The 23,843-nt window shown below is 40.0% G+C and overlaps 1 protein-coding gene across 4 annotated transcripts in view; it reads left to right on the top strand.

Annotated features, from left to right (window-relative positions):
- dpp6a (dipeptidyl-peptidase 6a) overlaps positions 1 to 23,843 on the top strand; it is a 232,245-nt gene that overhangs the window by 109,481 nt on the left and 98,921 nt on the right. For all 4 annotated transcript variants that reach the window (XM_041065383.1, XM_041065384.1, XM_041065380.1 and 1 more), the window contains 2 exons: positions 5,152 to 5,266; positions 13,019 to 13,117. In XM_041065383.1, coding sequence (XP_040921317.1) covers positions 5,152 to 5,266; positions 13,019 to 13,117 — 214 coding nt within the window. The remainder of the gene's footprint in view (positions 1 to 5,151; positions 5,267 to 13,018; positions 13,118 to 23,843) is intronic.

Genomic DNA, 23,843 nt, shown 5'->3' with positions numbered 1-23,843 from the left:
TGCTGATGACAAAGGCAGACAGATAAGTGTTTATGAATCCGAGTGGGATAAAAAGGCGTGACATTTTTAAAAGCTTCTTGAGATAATAGAAGGTTGCTGGTACGTGGATAAATGTTAAGGTCAGCATCAATAACAACTACCAGATTCTTGAACTGGTCAGTGGCTCTGAAAGTTCAGGACTCTAAATATAGATAGGTCCACTGCCTCTGAGCATTGTTTCCAAGACTAGGGTTCAACCAAAGGAGAAACAGCTGAATGCATCTCTTTTGCCTTCTCAAGTGTACTGCAGATCGAAGAGTTCTCGTGCTCTATGTGGCTTCTTTTGATTCACTTTGGTAGCTGTGTACTTTGAGAAACATTGGCATAGTGTCAAGTTTTACACTCTTGGGGCTGAATCAACACTGATGATGTCTGTGCATGCTCTGCAGATTTAAACATGACAACCACTGGGAACTAGAAAACTCAAGGATCTTGTTTTTATTCGAGTTAGGGCCTGGATCCATCTTCAGTGTCCCGTACATTTTTTTTTTCTCTCTGTCATGTTTTGGTCACGCTTCAAACCATCCTGTCAGTGAGTTCTTCTGCAGCCTCTCATGTTATTTATTTACAGTTCCTTCAAGCTCTGTCTGTCTCCTTATACTTTCTTTTATACCTCATCTCTCTTGTACCATAGTTGCTTGTAATCACCCCATCATTTCTTCAGTGCATAAGGTCCAGCTAATTAGTCCAATCATTATTGTAATTACAGATTACAGAGGCATGATTGGGAAGGTAGGGCAAGGTTTTCAGCCTGTTTCTACGCCCTTATCCTGGCTGAATAAGTGATTATTCTCTCAGAGGCTAGAAACAGGAAAGAGGTGACACAAGTTCCTGGTGGGGTTTCTGTCCTTGTGCTCTTTTGTTGGTTAAAAAATCATCAGTGTGCTCAACCCCCGGCAAGGTATGGATCCTCTCAAGAATGCTGCTCACTCGCTTCTGAGAGGGGGCCTCGGGAGAATTTTTATGTTTTTGGATAGTTTCCAGTGTCAATATGTTCCCGCAGAGATATCTGATCTATATGGAAATGCTGTTTGACATTGACTCTTTAGTCATTGTAACAGTGCAATAGATCTTTCAACATCCTGGATGTTACTGTAGTTGAATGTGGAGAGAAAATAAGACTGGCTACTGCGGCTTCTGTCCAATTTTTGTGTATGCTGGCTCACTGTAGTAGAGATGAGCATTCACTGTGATTGGACAGTCCACTGAACTTTCCTACTACTTATTTCCTCCAGACAGGTGAAACAACAGAGCACGGACTATGTTGTCTCTGTTGTCTGTCGAGCAAAGTAGAAAGGTCACTAATTCTTGATAAAGTCTTCCTCCCACCATGCTCAGAAAGCTTGAATGAATTTAAAGATAAATTTTTCACCTGGAAATGTGTTGTTGGTCTGAGATCCACTGTGTGATTTGATGCCTCACTGAGCACCTGCGTCAATTCTTGTATAACAGATAATGGAACAAAATTGCATGGACGTTTAGATGAGCCCTTTACCGTCACCAAATCACTTTTGCTGCACAGTGTGAGTCATGCTGAAGCCCATCCAGCAAGAGATTTGCTTTAGTTTAGGTCACTGTACAGTCTGCACTTCTGAAAATGCACACATACACACAGATAAGATTGTTAAATTTAAGACGCTGTGATGGAATCATGCCCAGCTTTAGACTGAATTATCTACAGTGCAGAGCTGTTTGGATAGAACCCATAATAAATAGTCATTGCATGAGGATTTCCGTCTTCCATTTTATTGTGCATTACACAGATTGAGCGTCCCATTATTGTATGAAAGTAGTTGCTCTCTGTAGAGCAGTTTTTCTCCAGTTTCGTCACCATCTTCTATTCTATACTGTAAATCCCGCTCAGTCACGTACTGTATCAGTAACAAGAATCAGCATTGGGTTTCATGCCACTCTATAGCTCTACTCCATAGTTCCGAAGAAAAAGATTGTTCCATAGAGATGGTTCAGTACAGAATTAGAGACAACAAATCACTTTGCAGACGGTCAGCTCATCACACACATCACTGTGTTTTATCAGTGGATCCTTCAAATGATCTGTTATAGATCTGTTTGTTTTGCTGAAATTGAGCCCTGTCACCTTTATCAGAAGAGAAACTCAGATCTTCAATTGTTTTGACACCCAGGGCTCTGGAAGTTAAAGTTCTTTTAATTTTCTGTTAAAATGTATGCTGAGCAGCTGTTTGAAAATATCGGGTCCTTTGATAAACAGTCAAAGGCATACAAACCAGTGTGCATGAAACATTAAAGAGAGAAGGTAGCTGAGACTCCCATGGAGCATTTCAGCAAGGAGCATCCAGTGGCTGAGTATAAAGTCTTTGTAGATACTTGGTAAATCATTCAGCAGTTTTAAATTTACCAAACCAAACTGTTAGAAAAACATAGTTTCTATAAAACAAAGATGAAACAATTAAAACTAATGGCTATGAAATAAACGTATAGTATAGTGGTCTACTGTATCATAAAATGTTCCAGGAGACTTTTTTTGTTAAAGGACATTGTGGATATCATTAAAGGAAAGCTTTAAAGTGAGATGACTTCCACGCTCCTCCCAATCCAAAACTCTATTATGTTTACCTTCCCCAGCCTGTCCCATAAACTCAGTGAATACCACTGAGTGAGTGTTAATCTTCTGTCATCTGCACTCCTTAGCCTACAACCTGAATAGACATATTTAAATTAACATATGAATGCCTCCCAACTTCTCTTCTTTGCTTTTTTTTCTCTTCGTCTCTGCCCGACGTGTCCTTCTTGTGGCTGTTGCAGCTCTGTAATATGGCCATACAGCTAACTAACTGGTTCCTGATTTAATGAATGCGGGTTTTGGGCAGTCTAGTAAATAGCCCTGATTGCTCTTATCTGCAGGCTAATGATGTCTTGGGCTCTTTTCAATTAAGGTGGAAGCGAGGTCACTAAAAGGTTTGCTTCATAGCTCAGCCTTTCAGCTTCATTAAAGCCTTAGCATGTATTCATTAACGCCCCAGCCACAGGTCCCTGAAGCACATGCTCTACTTCGCTCTTTTTATCCTTCATAAACTAATTAAAAATGTATTAATCCTCCACTAACAGACTGGGCTTTGGACCCTTTCTGCTGAAAGTCCCTTTTGGTTGTGGTTTTGGTGCTGGTTTGTCCATGTGCTGGCCAAAACAATCAGGACTGAGGTGGGAAACTTTCAAGGATTGCTTTGTTTGCTGTATTAGCTGAAATGCCTCACACCGTTGTGCTTCAGCTGACACAACCTGTAAGAGCAGCAAGAACTAATGCAGGTGCACATGCTCTCACCCTGCATTTAATTAGGAGCACCAAACTAATACACCATCTTTTGCTTTGAGACTTAGAGCATTATCATGTAGGGAGAAGCCATTAAAAGATTTTAAAAGATATATTTTAGCCACAAAAGGGTTTCACATGATCAGCAACGATACCCTGCGGCCTTCAGAGTGCCAAGAAAACATTGCCCTCACCATTACACCACCACCATCAGCCTGGACTGTTGACTTGAGGCAGGTTGGGTCCATGGATTCATGCTGTTGCAAATTCTGAACCCTCCATGCACATGCCCCAGATCTCTGTTCTCGGCAGACAGGAGTGGGACATGACATGGTCTTCTGCATCCACCTCAAGGTTCAGTGTATTGTGCATTCTGAGATGCTTCTCTGTTCACCACAGTTGTAGAGTAGTTATCTGAGTTGCCGCAGCCTTTCTGTCAACTCTAACCAGTCTGGCCATTCTTCTCTGACTTTTCTCATCAATAAGTCGTTTCCATCCACAGAGCTGCTGCTCGCTGGGTGTTTTTTTGTTTGTTTTTTGCACCATTCTGAGTTAAACTCTAGAGATTGTTGTGTGTGAAAATCCTGGGAGATCAGCAGTTTCAGAAATACTCAAACCAGCCCATCTGGCACCAACAATCATGCCTTGTCAGGTGACTGGAAACACAACTCAGGAGCTCTAATGCATTTTAGCAGGATTTGTGAAGAGGAAATTGTTTGCTAACACCTAATAACTTTACTTGGTAAGGGGCTTAAAACAAAGGGAGACTGCACAAGCTACTAGCTGGAGTTTTTTGTTTTATTTTGATTTTTTACACAGATGGTTGCCTCTTTTAATTAATGTTCTATACTTTATTAACCCCCTTTTTTTGTAAAACATTGCACTATTAACTTTAAATCCAAAAAGCTAAATAAATTAACCTTTATTGTTGTAATGAAAAGGACAAAACAGGTTAGAATTATTCAATTTTAGATGAAGAAAAAAGCAGAACTCAAGCCTGCCACTAAGTTTTACGGTCAAATAGCTGTTTAGGAAAAGCTGCATACATCTAGTCTTAAACGGGAAGTTTGGAGGACATGCAGTCATCCATAGCTGCTGACTGGACTGTCTTGAATTGTTACCGTAATATATTCTGAAAATTGTGTGCTCATTTAATTTTTCGCTGAACCTAGCCACCTGCTGCACATCACCATGAGTCAAATGCATATTCCCAAGATATTATTTGATTTGGGCATGAACAAGAAGCCTGAAGCTGCTTTCCCCTTATTGTTCTCATTTTATATCTTGCGGTGATACTTTGTCTAGAGACATATTCATTCTTTTAAATTCAGTTTAACTGCAATAAGTTCATTTGTTGTCAGACAAAAAAAAAAGCCTCAAGGTTGCTCATAACTCTGACTCGTTTTCCCAACCCCAAAACTGCTCCCTGCGCTATTCTCAAGTATGCAATTCACCAGCATATCGTGGACTCCATTTTTATCTGTCACATTCTTTTGCGGGTGATGGCCGCCGATGCTCGGCTCATTAAGAATTCTCCCCCTCCTCCTGCTGCTGCTGCTGCTGCTGCTGGCATGTCTCCTTGAGAGCCGAGAGGCTGCGACTCTGACTCACGTTTGTCCTTGACTGACACCCCCATCTTTTCTTTTCATGAGTTTGCCATTTATACTTCCTTTGATTCCTTTTGCTTCTTTATCAAGTCCTACATATTGTCCTTTTCAAATGTTCTGTCATTTTGTCCTCATTTCTTCTCTGTAAATTGTACTCTGACTCAGATAGTCTTTTTTACTGTTTCTGACCATGTTTTTTTCCCCTCCTCTCTGTAGGAGCTGGTGGGCAGTAACCCTCCGCAGAGGAACTGGAAGGGAATAGCGATCGCCCTTCTTGTCATTCTGGTCATCTGCTCGCTGATCGTCACCTCCGTCATCCTGTTGACACCAGGTACATGGCGCAGGATGGGTGTGGGGGGGCGGGCACAACACCATACACCGCACACTACACATCGCTCTGTTTACACAGCTATCATTATGCACAGACATGCGCACTAGGTTTCACAATCAATCTCACTACAAACAATGCAAAGAATAATGTGTGTTTGAGTCTCTGTCCTTGTGTGTGGTTTGCGCTCTCATGCTGTATTTGCAGTGTCACCCAGAGTAATGTCACAGTTAAATTCCACATGGGCACTCTTGCTGTAATGGCCTCATTTAGTGAAGGTCAGTAAACCTCATTGAAGTCAGCTTGCGCAACATTGCTTTCTTCATAAATGCAGTTCCCATCTGTCTCCTTCACTTAATCCGTCTTTTCCTTGGTCACACACATTTTGGACTTCTACATTTCTCTTAGTTATCTTAAGGCATCTGAGTTTCATTTCAGAGTGACCTTCAGGCTTTCTGTTTTCACATTTACGTGAAAGTTTAATCAATAGATCATCTGTTTATATTCGGGCTCATAAAGCTCCTTGATATAGTTTTATTTGCTGCCAGTCAATACAACTGCCAATGTGTATGCGCAATAATTCAGTGACAGTAATCGCTGTGCCCTTGTTTGTGATTTTCTGTCACAGGCAATTAAATGTAATGTTACCTAGGATGTTGTGGTGTGGCAACAGAGAAGGGTCAGTGATTAAAACAGAAATCCAAGGTTTTGTTTTTCCCCGTAATCCTCAGAGATCTAGACAGGTGTCAGAGCAGAAATATCGCCGGCATAGACCTTAGTGCAGTAGCAGGTGTCAAAGCAGCGAGGCCTAAAACGACTGGTCACCTCCTGGCTGTGACCTGTTCCTGTCCCGGGGCGTTTGTTATGGACTCAGATGAACTTGAGCTGTTTAATGTGCCACTTCCAAACAAGAAGGAAAGTGGAGGCCGGGCAGGTGGTGTCTCCAGCTTGTACCTCACCCTAATCTGTCCCCTCCCTGTGTCGACTCTGTTTGCTCGAGCAGAACCACTGTTCCGCACCAAGTGTCGACACAAGCCGGATCCTTGCTGCAACTCTGAGGTCTCCAGCAGACTGTCTGTTAAAGTAGAGTGTTTTTTACAGGATATTTGGTATTTTAGAGGCTTTTGGGAGGTTAAAATATGCTCTGGCTGCATAAAATTCAGTTCTGAAATTTGCTGTGGGTTAATTAGGTGTCTTGAGCAGCTGAGATGAGCTTCAGAATCTTGCAGCTCTGTACTATAAATCATTCCTCAAGGACAGTGGTTTGTTTGTGTGAAGATAGTTTATTTTACTTCTTCTTGGGGTTATCGTATTCAGGATGGACTGTTAATTGAATCCCTGGATTCTTCAAAGTCCAATATATTTTTTGTACTTTGAGTACATTCACCCTTAAATAGTCTTGTGCTGTTGTGTTTCTTAAATCTGTGATGTTCAGCATCCAAATTATGCAACAAATTCCCTAAAAGCATTGCAGACTTTAAGTTTTGCAAGTTTTGAGAGATTATAGTTTCAGGCTTACACAGCTGCTTCTGTCACCTTTCATGTGCACGGCGTGGCATACCCCCGCCTTTAAGGATGTGAATGCTACAGATTTATTAACTGAAGAAATATTGAGTGCTGGATTCTGAAAAGCATGCATGGAGAGACAACAATGTTGTGGTTTGTTGTAGCCACATATTGAAATTATAGGTAACCGCTGAAAGTGGCATTGTATTTCGCACACTGCTGATGGTGATCTCTCAGGATGCAGGTTTGGCATTGTATTCTGTATTGTACTGCTGTGTGCTCCGGCTCTTGTATGTGGACAAACTGCCATCTCTGCCCCTTAAGATCAATTTCCTCCTTGTATGCCTGTGGACAATATAGTGAGTGTGTCGAGAACGCCTTGATTCTTCAGTGCTGATATCACAACTACATGCTTACCACTGATATTGATATGTTTTTTTTTTTTTTCATATCTGAAAAATATCAAAACCTCTGCTGTAGCAGCTGTAAAGCGAAGAATGTTTGGCCACTTTAAATAAGAAGAATTTCCACTCTTATGAGGGCATTTTCAAAATAATTTGAACTTGTTTTAAGAATATTTAAATCTTGAAAGAAAAGAAAGATTGAGCTTGAAGAGAATCTTTTGAACAACTATATTCTTTGCACTGCCTTTGAGGAACTGTGACTTTAAGGGTTTAATTACATACAAAAATTTTATTTTTTGCAGTGCAAATGGGCCCTCGAGAGCAAGGTACATCACTAATGTTTTGTAACAGTGTTTAAGTGCTTTAGGGAGGATTTTCCCATTAAAATGCTAAATCCACCAGTCATTCAGAACAACTTATTTTACTGTAATTACGCTTCAAGGACAAACATTTTGGGAACAAAGGCACCACACTCTGAGCAGCAAACTGTAGCAGTGCAGCTCATGTGAGGAGTTATGAGATAGCGTGTTGTTTTCACTCAGTTAGGAGGGTTTGTTGATGGATGCTCCCCTGCCAGACAGGCCAGCCACTTTCTAACTGCTCCTGACAACCACTTTGTTCTCACACACGTGCGCACACACACACACTCACACGCACCGAGTCTCCTTTTCCTTCTCTGACAACCTGCATCTGCTGTAACTGATAGCTCTATATTGCTAAGAGGTTGCTCTGTTCTATACATCAATATAACTAGGTCAGATGTTCACTATTGGCAGCGGTGTATTTGTCAGACTGAGGGATGTCAGGCTGACTGACAGAGTGACAGGAAACTGAGACTGTGGGAGGATTACACACTACATTAATTTGGTGCAGCTGAATGCATGCATTCACAGAGGTTATTGTGTGAAATCAACACTCAGGGCTACAGCGCCTGCATGGGCAACCAAAAAAAACTCATACCCCCCTTTAGATTCTTATGCTAATTTTGATCTTAATATTCATATTCCTGTGTACATGATTCTAACATTATAAAGATTTCTTATCGTCTTGTAGCAGCCCCACCTCTCTCATTTCAGTACTGACGAATTGAACTGTAGACTGGATTTTAAAAATACTGTGGTCAATAGTCCCCCAATGCACCATTCACCACCCTGTTCAGTTATAATTTTTATAAATATTATTTCCTGCCATGAAGGACTGGAAACTGCTGTTTCAAGGTCTTCTCCACACTGCCAGCAATGAAACTCCGGGGCAGATATGAAGCCTTTAAATGTTTATTACTTTATTGCCCTTTTATGTAGAAAATATTACACATATTTAGTCTAATAATGCTGGAATCCACTCATAAAATACCCACCATGTTTTAATTGTAAGCTCCCTGTAGGTTGCTGAGACCCAAGATTCAATGAAGGTAACAGTTACCTGAACAGCTGAGGGTGAACTGGGTGTCTGGATTCTGGCTGGATTTGACATATAGCTACTTTAAGGTCTTATTCAGGATTCTGAGCTAAAGATGATGTTTACAGTATGCTTGGGCAGTAACCTAAAAACTGATCAGAGTCTGCACATACTAGTGTGCATGTAAATGCACTCTCTGACAGATAATTTGTCTGGTTTTCTTTTCAGGAGGAGAACATCTAGTTTGAGAGTGAAATACTTGCAAAAACAGACTATGAATAGACACGATTACCTTTTCTTTTGTGGTCACCATGGCAGGATTGCACTGTTTGATTCAGTCACACAGAAACCCTCAAATTGTCTTTCAAATTGCCAAGTTCAGTGTTTGATCGAAACTCCCTGTGCCATTGCATTGTATTGAAAAGAGGTTGTGCCACATTAGCATATAAACGGCTCATGTGAGTTGACCCTGCTGGGGCTGACTGTTCCCTTTTTTTTTCAGACTAATTCAAAGTTTCTGCCTATGATCACGGCACTCTGTGAGGGGGAGATAAAGACATGCTTAACTGCTGAAAATGGATTTGCCTTTAAGAGATTGCGCTATATATATAAAATGCATTTTTAAATGCAAACTCTCACATGTATAACTTCATCTTTCCAGTGACTGCCTTTGTGTTCAATCCATAAATCTGGCAATCATAACTGATTATAAATTCAGTATTTATCCCCTCTAAACCTCCCCATCTGATAGGAGGCTGCAACTTATGTACACTATTAGGTTTCCCCGCAGCCTATACACAGTCTGGTGACTCTGATAATCACACTCAAAACTCAAGTGATGCACCGAGCAGATGCCTTCAAAGGTGTTTTTGTCCCCCATGATGAAGTCAGGGAGGAACTGAGGATCTGTTGGTGTCTGTCCATCTGTTCGGCACAATATGCCACACACACAGCGCACACACACACACACACACAGCGCACACACAGCTGATGTACAAGTTTGGAGACTGATGCAAGTCATTGTTGTGTTCTTGCAATTTAAAAAAAACACTTTGGTGAACTCAGATTTTGTTTACTTCTTTTTTTTTCTCCAAAAAAAGTGTTCTTCACCTGTCTGTGTGCAAATAATATTTTCTCAGACTGTGGGGACTGGATTTAGCAAAGCAAGGTGACATATCATCGTGAATTAGTCATTGAATTGAAGGTCATGATAATCTGTTACACTTTTCTTACTTTAAAGAAAAATGCCAAACACTCACAAGCTTCTAAAAAGAATTCAGTGCTTCTTTCTGCTTTGTGTAATTGCAAATTGAATTTCTTAAGATTTTGGGTGATGGTCAGATAAAACAAGCGATTTAAACAGGCTGCTTTGTGCTTTGGGATCACGTGTCAGCCATTTTAAAAACTCAATGATTAATCAGTTTTATTAAAAAGTTTTCAAATCTGTGAGGATCATAGAACTTAATCCCCATGATGTGTTATTAATATTCTAGAGACTCTTGAGAACTCTGGCTGTCATTGAATTGTGAATATTGCTCTTTGGTGTCATTTTTCTGACATATAATCTCAGACTCTTCAGATCACAGCCAGTTGTTGAGATTTCACATTGATCCAAAAGCTGACATAAAACTGAAAAAGTAGTGTATAAAATGTGTGATGGTGCTAACATGACACGATGTTTAGTGTTATTTTATGTTCCTAGCCTCTGTCTGAACCTCCCCCTCCTCCATCCATCTGCTCTTTAAAGATGATATCTCCGACAGCTGCAACACCAGGATCAAATGTGTCAGATTAAAATTAGGGGACGTGGTTAAAGTTAGGCTTTGCTGAGGAAATGTTTAGAACTCCCCCTTAATAACACAGGTTTGTTTCTCCCTCTGTCCAGTGTGTGCCATTACCAGTATGTGCTTTTAATGTTGAGGTGCGAATAAGCTGTAATATGTTAATATAATATGTTCTAAACTTGAAATTAGCAATATCAGAGCTCACAAGCACTCAAACACATAATAAAATGTTTTAAAATAAGCCATATTTTCAAACACATTACCAGGCAATGATACCACAAGTATGCAGTGCATTGCATGTTTTACAAGAAGTGAAACCACTTGATTCCTGAAAAGAAGCAAAAACTTTCACCAGTCTGAGAATCTATAGTGGAACATGATTTGTAAAACAGATCAGCTGTGATGTAAAGTGCATGCAGTCGTATTTCACTGCCAGCTGAAACGTGCCAAACACCGGCATGGTCTTTTGATTGCTCAGTGCCAGAGTTTTCTCTACCAAAGAACAGGCGCAGAGGGCCACGGATCTTCAAAGTCACCTAAAAGCATTTTCATTATTCTGGGTTTCAATAGACAGTTTTAGTGTCACATTACGGTCTGCCCTCTGATGCTCAGGCTTTTCAACCATGCAAAGAAAAAAGTTCTAAACGAGACACTTATTCCTGGTCTTTATTATTTAGTTTTTTTGGCCTGAAAATGTTCACATTTCATCAGCAGCTTTATTTTTTCATTCTTCCTTTTATTCTTTTTGTTGAATCCTATGATAATGTGTATTTGAGTGAGGCCTTTTCATCCCCCCTCTATTCTATTTCTACATGTTGCAATATAACTGTTTAATGTGCTTCCTTTGCCAAACCTTGTTGGCGATAGTTAAAATTAAAATGTGAGTATGAACCATTCTGGAGTAATTGATTTCACTGTGTCTGTCTTAAATTTAACATTTCTTTTGACTTCTAGTTTTTAATAGTACTACTGTTGTGTTTCACCGTTGCAATTTTGGCTCCATTTTCGTATTCGTATTTGTAAGTCACTATTTACATGCACATCAGCAATTACAAGGAATTACAAGTTTATTTGCAGCTCATCCCTTATGTAAGCAGCAGGAGTTCCAGAAATCCTTCTTATACTGAAAACAGATTAGTTTTACCTGTGTGTGTGTGTTGTTGGGGTTTTTTTTTTGTGATCATGGCTGTGATCAGGGATCGTTCACTCCTGTGTCTTCTCTGTCCTCTTGCAGTCCACTGCCATCACTGTCAGTAGCCTCTCACGTGGCTTATAGTCATTTTCAATGTGTGTGCGTGCATTTTTTTTGTTTGTTTGTTTTTTCTGCTGTTTGTATAGACAGCTTGAGAAGGAATGTAATAACCTTGGCAATCACAGAAATGTTCCTGCGGTTCAGCAGCGCTTGTAACTTTTTTCCTTTTTATTATTCTTTTTTTTTGTTATTCTTCTCCTGTATATGTCTGTAGGTGTGTACTCAAAAGACAGAAAATGCTTTCAGTAGTATTCAAAAAAAGTTACCTCACATACAAAATGACAGCTGCAGTATGGACATAGACAGGATAAGCAGAGGGCTTAAACATCATATTCACATTAGAAAGACAGTCCTGTAGCCAACATATCACAACTTTGATCCCCATAGCAACATGTGGTGTGAGTCACTTTTAAAGTAAAACTTACCAAAATGTAACTCAGTAAGTTCCATTTTAACTGGAGACAAAGAAGCTCATGATATACTGTCTTTTGCTTTTTATCCTCCCATAATGCTTCTGGAGGTGAAATGAGTCATATTAAGTAGCAGGAAATGATATGATGAGCATTGATGGATGAAATTAAGCTGAAATGAACTGCAGGATGCATCTGCTGTAAATATGCACGTCTGGTCTGGTGATCAGAAGCCGCACTAGTCTTAATCAAAGGCCTGAGGGAGTTGAGACATCGCTCTGCTTTGTTATTTCACTCGTGTTTTTAATTTTTTTTTTTTCATTCCTCCGCGCCACCGACAGCTGTGGCCAGAGGCATAATGTTTTCGGTTCGTCCCATTCTTGTGAACGCGATTTCTCGGGAGCGTCTTGAGGGAATGTCCGGACAGATAGGGATTCAAACTGCAGCTTGACTGGTTGGCAGAGGCGTAGAACCGCGAGGTGCTAATTCTGATTTTCAGTCTGTTTTAAATGTCACACATTGATGATGTACACTGTGGCGTTACAGCTTCTCATTAAAGCATTTTATTCATGCTGATCGCTCTCTCCCTTACACACATTTTTAAAACCTTCTTCCATTGCTCTGTTTTGTAGCCCTGTACACATGCTTAACCACTAAAACAACTACATTCATGGTTTTCTCTAGTTGGATATGGATTTGTCCATCTCACAAATTTTGAATCAATTTGAATGGATGGTGTTTTTTTGCTGTTGATCACATAAACCTATGCTCCGTCCAGTCTAAACACCAAGACCTCATGGGCAGGGACATTATTACTTTTGCTTTCTCTTTTTCTATAACATTTACTGTGAACTTCCTCTTACTTTTTAAAGTATTATTGTAAGGCCACACCTTTGCACTCTGTACAGGAAGCCTAAAGCTCTAACGTGTTTAGTCGTTTTCTGAGTTTCTGTAATCGCTGCACAAAGAGTTGCTCAGTTTTTTTCTATGTTCCTTTGCAGGGGAGGATGATCGTCTGGCTCTCAAGGGCAAGGTGACCGTTGGAGACCTCTTCAGAAAAGACTTCAAAGTTCATGACCCCAACGCCAAATGGATAAGCAGTGAGTAATCCCATTAATTTAAGGGTTGCACAGTTTATTGAATTAGAACTGGACTTGAATGTGTGCATTGTCAAAGCTGCAAAAAGTTAAGGTTCTTTTAAAGCGTTCTTATTCGCACAGTGGAAGAACAAGAGACAGATATTCTGCTCAGCTTTTTTCTCAGATGTGAGAAAGGCAAAAGAAGGAAATAATGGACATACTTGGCCTCCATGGGGCATCTATCTAGCACTTTTATTTATTTTCTAATGCATAAATATTCAACTGTTTCCCTCCTAGTCGTTTCAATTTGCTCAGTGAATTGTAAAAGTGATTTAATGGGCAGATCGAAAGTGGTATTTGCAACATGGAGATAGCTTCAAATTGACTTGTTGGACAGTTAGAGTCCTCTTCTATTTGTTGACCAGTCAGAATCAAGATGGGCAGCACTTAACAGTCAGAGGGAGAAGACACACCCTGTGACAGAGGACAGCAGGTTACACTGAGGATAATTTGTGTCTGAAAAAGAAGTGGAATCAGTGTTTTACCAGTGTTTTAGATGCAGAAGAGCAGATGTAATGCAGCACAAACAAAACACAAAAATGTTGCGATGACAACACAAAACCACACAGCCAATCTGTTCCAACACCTCAAGAAACAGGCAGGAGAGTTGCATGAAGAATACAGAGTGCAAACACAAATAATGCAGTTTAAGTGTCTCCAGAGTTCAGCTTCAGAAACTGCCTGTATGATTTCAGTGATTATACTGAAAATATTTCTACTAATGATATAGATCTGCTTTTAGCCTTATAACAAATGACAAAACACTGCAATTCAACCAGCAGATATAACATTTACTAAACTGATTAATGTTGTTTGTTCTTCCGTCGTTTTCTTTTACACCATCTGCCCCCTCCTGTGTCATTTCAACGCTGTGCTTCTGTACATTGTGTATTTGTGTGTCTACGTGAGTGTGTCCTTGCTGTCTGACATTCCTCCCAACGATTTAATCCATATGCTTCAATAGTTACCCAATTACCTGTAACCGCAACCCTCATTTTTCTTTGATCAATGAGTGTGTGTGTGTGTGTGTGTGTGTGTGTGTGTGTGTGTGTGGATGCTGCTATTGTTACAGTTTATCACCACCAATTTCAAGCGCTTGTTTTTTTTAATAGCAGGGCTGTGACAGTGTAAACACTGACAGCACCGCAGGGAGCCAGTGCGAGAAAATTAAATGCTTTACTTTGTATCAAGGTAAAACAGCAACTTGATCCAGCCTCACATGTCTCAGCGTGGCAGTGAAGAGAATGATCACAGCTCTGAGATGTGAGGAATATGTACAGCTGAAGGATTAATGAGGTGGATTTTGTCTTCTCTCATGCCCAACGAAGCTGTCTTCTCCAATCACAGGATCTAAGATGGCTCCTAGAAACGGCGCAGCTGTTAAGTCTCGTCTTGAATCCTGAAATTGCAAAGCCTTCCCTTCTCTGATTGGTTATAATTAGAAAGCTGAAAGCCCATATTTATTATATTAGTGACTGAAAGATGCCATTCGTTGGGATCTCAGCTGATGAGCTGAATAATTGTTAGCCTGAGTTCAGTGTTTGTTTTAGCTACAGGTCCCCATATGTGCTTAAGGATGAGACATCCCTCATGTGGCTGATTTGGCGCCGTTACTAGCTGTGACCCAGAAAAGCTGTAAACAAATCGATCGTGCTTGAATGAGCCTTGGCAAACATCACAAACTGTGTTAGTACTGTACACATCTGGAAGCTAACATCTGTTCTTCAGTGTTCTCGAGCAGTGGTAAGAGGCATTTTTCTGACAGAAACAGAGGTTGAATTATATAAGATGCTTTTTACAAAATAGTCCCTTAACCTAAGATTGTTAATTTGACATGCACAAAGAAAAGAGAAGTACTGTAACAAAGAAGCTTTGGAATAATCCATACATACTTCAGCTGCCGTCATGAAAGCAGTCCGCTCTTTCATCTCCTCCCTTTTGTGCTGTTGACAGTGCCATCCTTGATCTTGAGGTATTTTTAGTGTATCATTAGACACAGCTGACAAGGAGGAGAAAAGAGGGGAGAAGGAGAGTGAGGGATCCATCAGCTGATTATTTTGTCTTCGTTAACGTGTAATTTTTTTACTGGAGCTCTACCAACCTGCATGCTTTCAGGGCTGTCTATAGGATTTGCAGTAATGGCTCCCCTGGTTGGGGGCTGAAATTCAATTTTTTTTAAACCTAATTTAGCCTGGTTTTATGTTTTCCCTACCCCTCACTGTCTCCACCTATCAATCAATTCCCTGGAGACAGACAGAATATAACCTCAGGAATATTTAATGATCATGTGTTAGGCTATTTTTACCAAGAAAAATTGCTTCATCCCATCTTGCCCAGCAGTATTAGCTTAAATATATACTGTACTTATGCATCATTAAGTGTTCTTTATCTGCTGCTCACAAAGGTTGTGAGAGATTGTGAATTCCCGCCTCTGCAGCTAATGGATCATCATTTTAAAGCATAATTTTGGTCTAGTACAAGTTGAAACTTATTTCTCGTAGTTTTTTTTTTTTTTTTAATAAATATTAAGACTTGTACTCACCAAGGTTATCGCCAATATTATATACTATTATTATATATATATATATGAGTATATTACCTCAGCTGCTTTTAAAGTTGTATCTGATTGGTGTAAGTCTCTCTGGTTAGGTAAATGCACAGTTAACAGACACAGGTGAAATCTCACACATGCCTGCTTTTTACCACTCCATCTGAATTAAACAGACCCAGCATCAACATCGTTCTCGCACCACCAAGGTGAAGTCGGCCCGGCGGGACACAGCGCAGGCGTTCCGAGCAGCTGCTTGCCATTGTAATGGCCACATTCCTCTTGTTTGCCCCTCCAGGATGCCTCTTGTCTAGCTGATGTTTGTTAAATATGGTGAAGCGGGAGCCGTTTGTAAAGCGGTCGACCAACTGGGACTACCTAAAAGTGTTATCGCCGTGACTTTGAGAGGGACTTGTGACTGTGATTTAGATAAGAGTGAAGCATAGTGATGTTTGTTTTGTCAGCGTGTGTACACTGCGGGCAAGTCCTGAGAATTACCTTGTTTCTGAATGATGCACAACCTCTCATCTTTAATGTTTATGTAAAGCAGTCACTTTGGAGAAGATTAGCCAGTTGTCTCACTCCCTTATTGACTTTTCATAGCTCTGCTCCCATGACACAACATGACTAATGATGTGAATGTCATTTGTTTATGGAGTTCTGCAAAGGGTCTTTTTCTTACCAATGAGACGTATCAAATTAGCCTGTTTCCAGTGTTCATTTGGTGTCACAGACAATCAGCCTTTGTAAAATGGTAACATTATATGAAGCAGCAGGTGTAAATATCCCCTTCTGAGATGGCCCAGTTTTTATGACTTAAGTATGACTGATGTTTAATCTGAAAGGGCTTTTTCAGATTAAACCTGCATTTTGCCGTCTTTTTCAACCGTCAGAGAGCAGCAGAAGTGGTGCTACAAGTAGTCTTCTGACAGAAACAAGCTGTCACAATGTACTGATGCGCTTCAGTATTTTAATACCCAGGGAGGAATGGGGGGGAAAAAAGCATCTGATGCAGAACTTAAGAGCAGAAGCAGACTTTAGAATTATATAGTTGCTTCACTGTGTTATATGACAAATTCAGCAGTCTCTTAGCTCCTTAGCTACTAACATCAAGCCAGCATGTGAAGCGATGGATGTCATCTTTGATCTAAGTTTTGAGCAACAAAAATGGAAGAAAAACATCTTTTTAGAATTTTGCCAAAATTAGAAGACTCCTTTCTTCCACTGACACAGAGAAAATCATACTTCCTTTCAAGATTCTCGTCTTGATTACTGTATTGTGTTGCTTCCTTTCACAAAGAGACAGTGGCACAGCTCAAAACTGTGCACAATTCTCACAAAAGCTTTTGAACAGAACTTCAAGTAGGGACCGAATTACGCTCATATGGGAACCCTCACCTCCAGTTTTAAGACTGAATACAGTATTTTACTGATGAATGATACAGAATGAAGTCAGACCTTTATACTATAACCTTTTATGAGCTGGAACCTTGCCTCAAGAACAGCAGGCAGGGTCTCTCTGCAGTGGCAAGGTTTAGGCCTAAACAGAAAACATTTCTCTGGTAAGACCCCAAGGTTTTGAAATGCCCTTTCTGCAGGTCTTCAAATGGCTATAGCAACGTTAAAGTTTAAACCACAGCTTAATCCACTGACTCACTCCTCACTAAGCCCCATAGTTACCACCAAGCTACAGATTTGTTGTATTGTCTACTTATTCTTTAATCAGACGGTTAATCTAAATTAATTTTACTCTTCATTGTTCTTGTATTGCTGCTTGTGTTTAGCGATGATATATTTGAGAAGTTAGAGTTATTTTCTTAAATAAAAGTTTTTGTTGAGAAACATGTTGTACTTGTTCATTACTGAAAGTCATGTATTGTGTTTGAACTACTATAAAAAAAAATTTCAAACAATATTCCGCCCTATAAGGTTAGTGTACACAGGCAATGGTAGCATATTTGTCCTTAGACGTTCATTTCTGTGGACAAAATACAAATATCTTAGTAGTTTTTGGACACTGGGTGATTGATTTTAGATCATTTTTTGTGCATCTCCTCCTCCCCATCTGAAATCGTTGTTATGTTTACTGCTAGCAGCAGCAGCAGCAGCAGTAGTGGCATTTGGTAGAATTTCCATGCATTTAGCAATCTTTAACAGCGTGCTAGTTTAGTCCCACAGCACCTCAGTCCCACATAAGAGTAGCAAGCAAATCTCCTTGAAAAACACCAATTGTGCCGTCTGTTTCTGCCTGCAGAGACCGAGGTAGTGTTAATTAACAACAGAAGTACACCACCCACACACACACACACACACACACACAAACATGCAGAAAAGCAGACAGAGAAAATCGAACATACACGCTAGAGGTTGCTGTTTTTTGTCCTATTTTCACCAGCTACAACTAATGCTAATTACTTCACATCTTTGTTCATGATATACTTGTGGTTTTACAGGTCTGTATGGGACTGATGGCATATTTCTGCAGTTGCTACCACTCTGTGTTCAGACAGACGTGTCTCTGCTGCTGCTGAATATCCAGCTGGCGTCTCTACAATCCACATCCCTATAATGCCGACTGCACATGGCAGTCATATCCAATCCGTGAAATTGACTTACAGTCCTTTGAATTCACTTTAGCTGTCTTATCACCGGGAATTCATAGTTTAAGTGCGTTTGTGTAACACAACAGAAAAGCCGGGAGCATCCCCTCACAACACAAATCCTGCTGGATCATTTTGTTGCAGAGATTCTACAGATACATTAAAGTATTTTTCTTAAAAAATCAAGTGCAAATATTGTGTACATTCTGACTCAGATGGTTGTATGATTTGGTTTAGGAATTATGAATAATTATTGAAAGTAACTCACATATGGAAGTATTAGACCTATGGGGTAAATCCTCTGAGAGCTTGTATAATATGAAAAAGCCTTCCAAACATGGGAGCCCGATCACTGCTGTGATGTTTATTGTCATTATTATTATTGCTGTAATTGTTATTTTACGGGCACCAGCCTCTCTAATGGTCTTAATTATTATGAGCAGCAGCAGGTCTTCTCAAGTTCAGTGGTTGGTTTGCAAGCACAAAAAAACACTCCACTTCTACAATAACGCACGTATGGAAATGAGAAAGCGAGAGCGTGTTGAGACTGCGGATGGCGATTCAAGCAGTGACAGAGGTTATAGATTTATGGGGAGTACATGAACAGCTCGCAGACACTGATGAAATGATCATCATCTCAGAGGCAGAGTCAAATCAATGACACAATGACTAAGGATTAATTGCAAATTGAGGTTACAGGTTGCAAAAAGCTCTGGGGTTCATGCTAGTTGATGGCGGGTTTCAGACAACACTTGTGTGTTCCCTTGGGAGACATCTTGGAAGGAATATGAAGTTCGATGAACAGTGAGTGAGTTTTTGAGGACTTAATGTTCTTTTCTGAACCGCCTTCAAAGGCGATATACTTGTAAGGATATGGTACACAGCACGTCATTATCATAATACTAATATCATTTTCATTGTGAGTTTTTCATCATAAGTTGGGAACGTTTTGTCCAAATGAGCAAAATGATGCTAAACTTGAGGTTTCTATTGCCAGCACTGTGAAACTGCTGTGTTTGTGCATTACATTATGGTGGAATAAAAATACCCAAAAGACTATTAAAACAGATGCTCTCTATTACATTCATACAGCAGAGAATATTTAGAACCCCTCAAATTAAACATTCTCGGCCGTTGTCTGTGTTTTTATCTGCAGACATTTCCATGGTCCTCTGCCATGTGTGCAACCATTATGCTATTATAACATATTTAAAGGTTGATCATGTTACTGGACATACAGATTTATACTCTAATCTTGGCACAGTTTGTCATTGTTACAGCATCACCCTGTGCACCTCCTTTTGCTGTGTCCTTGGGTTTTGGTGCAGACTTGTTGTCTGTCTGTGTTATTGACAGCACGCCTATTCAAGTGGTGATAATCATGGGTTCTGCTGTCCTTCTGTGTGTTTGAATTCATATAAGGTTTCAGAGTTGATGTAAGCTGACCTGTGCGTATGGCTTAATGTCAAAAGGGGTTTTAACATGAAGAAACTGGATCATGGCGTGCTTTGGAATCTACGACGAGTGACAGGAGGTTGGAACATCAAAGATTTCTGAGTCAGTCTCATCTAGATGAGAAAGGTCTCCTCGTTTTGAAGCTGGTTATTTTCAGGACCCTGATGTGAGAAGTGTAGTGAGAACGGTACAGTTTTTCAAACATAGCACCGACCTCAGCAGAGGTGTGTCAATAGTTTGCTCTTCTAAGGTTATAATTTGGACCCCTGGTACCTTAAGCTATGGACGGTCCAAGTTAAAAAAAAAAACATTATCTGTATTTCAGAAGAGTGTGAAACAGAAATGAAGGTTTTTCTGCTGACCATAATGGTGAATTCATAAGCAGAATAGGCAGTGAGTAATGAAGCCAGCAGGCAACGCTGATTGGCATTCCTGATAAGCATAAATGAATGTGAAAAGTGGCCAGTAGCGGGTTGGCAGTAGCCCAGGGAGGTTTCATATTTTGTCAGCAGGTTCATACTTGAGGTTTTTGCTCATTTCTGTGCTCTGCCATTCATTTGTTAGCATGCTCATTTATCAAGCTTGTCAGAAATAGAATTCAGATTCCATGGTGCTGCCAGTACAGTTTTGCAACAGAAGAGAAAAATACACAACACCATTACATGGAATTCCCTTTCAAGAAATTTTCTCCATTAAACGGAATTACTAGAAGTATGAGGAGGGAAATTTTTAATTAAAAATCTTATTGAATTTTTCATGAACCTATATTTTACAAGGCATCTAAGCCAATAGGTGGCAAAAATGTAAGACTTTATTACTGCATTGGAAACTTCATTTTATTTTGCCATGAACAGACGCCATAATTCTCCCCCAGCAGCTTGTGTCGCTTTTATCAGACCAGTCATCATCTGCAGCCTTGGGCATGGACAAATGACCTGGAACCGACAAGAAAAATCCCATTTCATCCAGAACTTAACACAGCCACCCTGGCTCACCTCGCGGTTAATAATATAGCCTGGAGAAACTACCTATTTCAATTGCCTGAGTGTGTTTTGTAATCACATGGTGATGTATTATGTGAAGGTTAGGGTTTGAGGTTAGGGTCATTAAAGTAGTACTTCCATTCCTTTCTGTGATGCACAAATTATTTCTCTCTTATCTGTTTCTGTTACTTTCATGCAAAAGGTGAGAGGACATTTTTCAAGTAATATGCTTTGTTAGTCTGCATTTTAAGCTTGATGAGTGCTTACTGTTATTATGTGTAACAAAAAGAAGAAAAAAAAATATACATAAGCAGACCTTTTCCTCTTTACTAATCCGGTCAATCAGCCTGTTATCTTTTATTCTGCCATAACACGTCGGTTGAGGACTTTCACACTGCTCTCTTGAAGTGTTTCAACCCTCTCAACCAGTACAAAACACACTCAGAAGAGCACTGAATGCAGTGAAGGAAGTGAATATGACTGCCTCCAAGAAAGGGTCGAGTGGGAACAGATATGGAGGACTGTGAAAACTTGAATGAGCAACACTGTACAAAGTCTAACTAAGAAGGGGGAATGTGAAAGTAAACTAGCATGAAAAATTTGTTTTATCAGAGCTCCTGGCTTTTGCCAACAGGCAACCAATTGTAAACTTTATCGTGTCCCCACCTCCTCTGAGGTCAGACAATGGTACAGGTTTTCAACAAACCCAGAGGTCAGCCAGATCTATGCTAACATTATCGAGCAAACTCTCTGTTGTAAACGTGCCTCATAATTTATTGACAAACCTTCTAATTCAGCTGTGACGTGATGTATTTATTGTAGTTGTGCGTGTTCTTGGTTTCTTGTGCAATGAGGGGTTGTCATGGACAGTTTAAGTGAATTCAGTTTCATTTTTACATCCACATGAAGTAGATTTAGATTAGAACATAACTTATTACTCCTCCTCTCACTTTCTCTGTCTCACTTTGAGTGTGTCGTCCTGTATCTTTGCCTCCCACTCTTCCCTCTTCCTGGATCGTCCTCTGCCTCCCCGGAGTGAGGCTGTGTCTGGGCTGTGCCCAGGGCAGGAGGCTATATTAATAAGACATAGTGCCGTGGAAAGGTATAGATCAGAGGAGAAAACAGCGCCCAGGGCTAATGCACAGCAAATGAAGGTATAGGGGAAAGAGAAGGGGAAGAGAGAGAGAGAAACTTAGAAAGAGATGGATTGAAGGGAAGACAGAATGCCTCAGGTACTGTGAAAGAATAGATGGCTCTCAGTCTTTGAAGGAGCAGAAAACAAAGAGTTGGATATGTGAAGGAGGGATGATATGGTCTAAAATGATGAACTCAGCAGGAGGGCTTATATAAAGGGCAGTGATGGGAAGGATTTGAGAGATCTGAGGTATATCTGTGGTGTCTTGGGGCCATGGGGATAAAGGAGAAGAAGATCAGCAAATCGGTGAGGAATGAAAAAGGTGCCTTAAAGAGATGCAGGGCTCTCAGTTTGAAATGAAGCCGGAGTATGAAAACAGAGTAAGTCACGAAGCAAAATAAAGTCCAGTCAAGCTCTCCGACCGCTGATTTATCACCATATTCTCTTTCTTTTTGCTCATTCAGGCCCCAGTGTCTGCAATTACCATTTTATACATAAAAGTAGACCGTTTATCAAGATGCCAAATGGAGTCAAACTAAAATAATGGAGCATGGTAGAAAAAAAGCAGTACTCCTTTATTTATCATCATGATTTCCATGAAGGAGGCCATTTTATACCCTTGTTAGTATGCCAGTGGTTTTTAACAAGGAGACAAAAGCTTGTGAGGGGGCGTTTGGCTATGCCAATCTAAAAATGTCTGAAACTGCTCTCCCTAGCACGTTCTGAATTAAAGCCATTGTGATGGTAATTTTGTCACCTCTAATGGACAATTAGATATGCTAGCAGATAGAGAGCACTCTGCATAACAATCTCTGGGTTCTAATTACCTTACCAAATGGCGTGGTTGCTCGTGCGCCTATGGATCACTAAAGCAATAAGACAGAGGAGCACGGATAGATTGAAGGTGAAAGGGGGCAGTTGCTGTATTAAACTTATCCTTCCCTGATAAAGGCCTGATGGATGAGGAGCTGTATGAACTTTCATACATCTGTCAAATAATGGCTCCCTTCAAGGGGTTTCTCTTGAGGCTTGAACTCGCTGTGCTTGTGCTGGAAGTTTTTGTATTCAGACATATTGAAAGCTGTGCCTTTTCTCTGACTCTGACTAGGTCAGATTCTGCAGCACTTACGTTAATCCCAGTTGAAAGTCGAAAAGTTCTCTTCAGTGGCAGATTTATTTTGGGACAAATGTCACTGTCTTCTACTGCATATTGTGTAAAGGACCACAAAGGTCTATTAAAGGCCATGAAAACCCACACTCTCAGTCAGCTTCTTATAATGAGTGATGGGGTCGTATATGAACACACAATTTTCTGGTTTTAGTTTTTCTCACTGGTTTGAAGAAGATGGAGCTCAGGTGATGTTCCATGCACCAATCAGGATTGAGTATTCTTTGAGTATAAATCTGATGACCTTTGTGGGGATGTTTTCTGTCTTGTTATCAAATCTTATCTAACTGCATCCACACAAACAAGATGAAGCCACACTTCAATTAATAATACATCAGGGTCTTTTTTTTTTGTTCCAAACTCTGACTTTTTATTGCCTTTTTATTGCTTACTCAGTCATGAATATTTAACATTAAAGAGAAATACTTATGGTTTAATCTAAGCTTTAAAGCTTTAAGTAAAGTTTTCCACTCTTTTATAGCCATTGCTTGCAGCATAGTTGTTAGGGCTGTTGTTCTATGCCATTCACCTCAGCAAAAGTTTTTGCAAGATGTTGTAAATTTTGGCTTTTAGAATACATTCACTTACCTCTTTTCTGCACCGTTTCTGGCACTTTAACAGATCAAACTGGTACAATAAACCTATAAATAAACCAATGCATGCAGCCTATAAATAATAACTCAATGTACAATTTAAAAACAAACATTTTTAAATTAAAGTAAGACTTGGTCAGAACAAACTAGTGTCTTCTCTTGTGATAATGAACATCAGTAAACTGTGTGCATGAAACAAAGGCCT

Source organism: Toxotes jaculatrix, chromosome 20 (genome assembly GCF_017976425.1).
Source record: "Toxotes jaculatrix isolate fToxJac2 chromosome 20, fToxJac2.pri, whole genome shotgun sequence".
NCBI lineage: Eukaryota > Metazoa > Chordata > Actinopteri > Toxotidae > Toxotes > Toxotes jaculatrix.
This window is presented reverse-complemented; position numbering and strand designations above follow the sequence as displayed.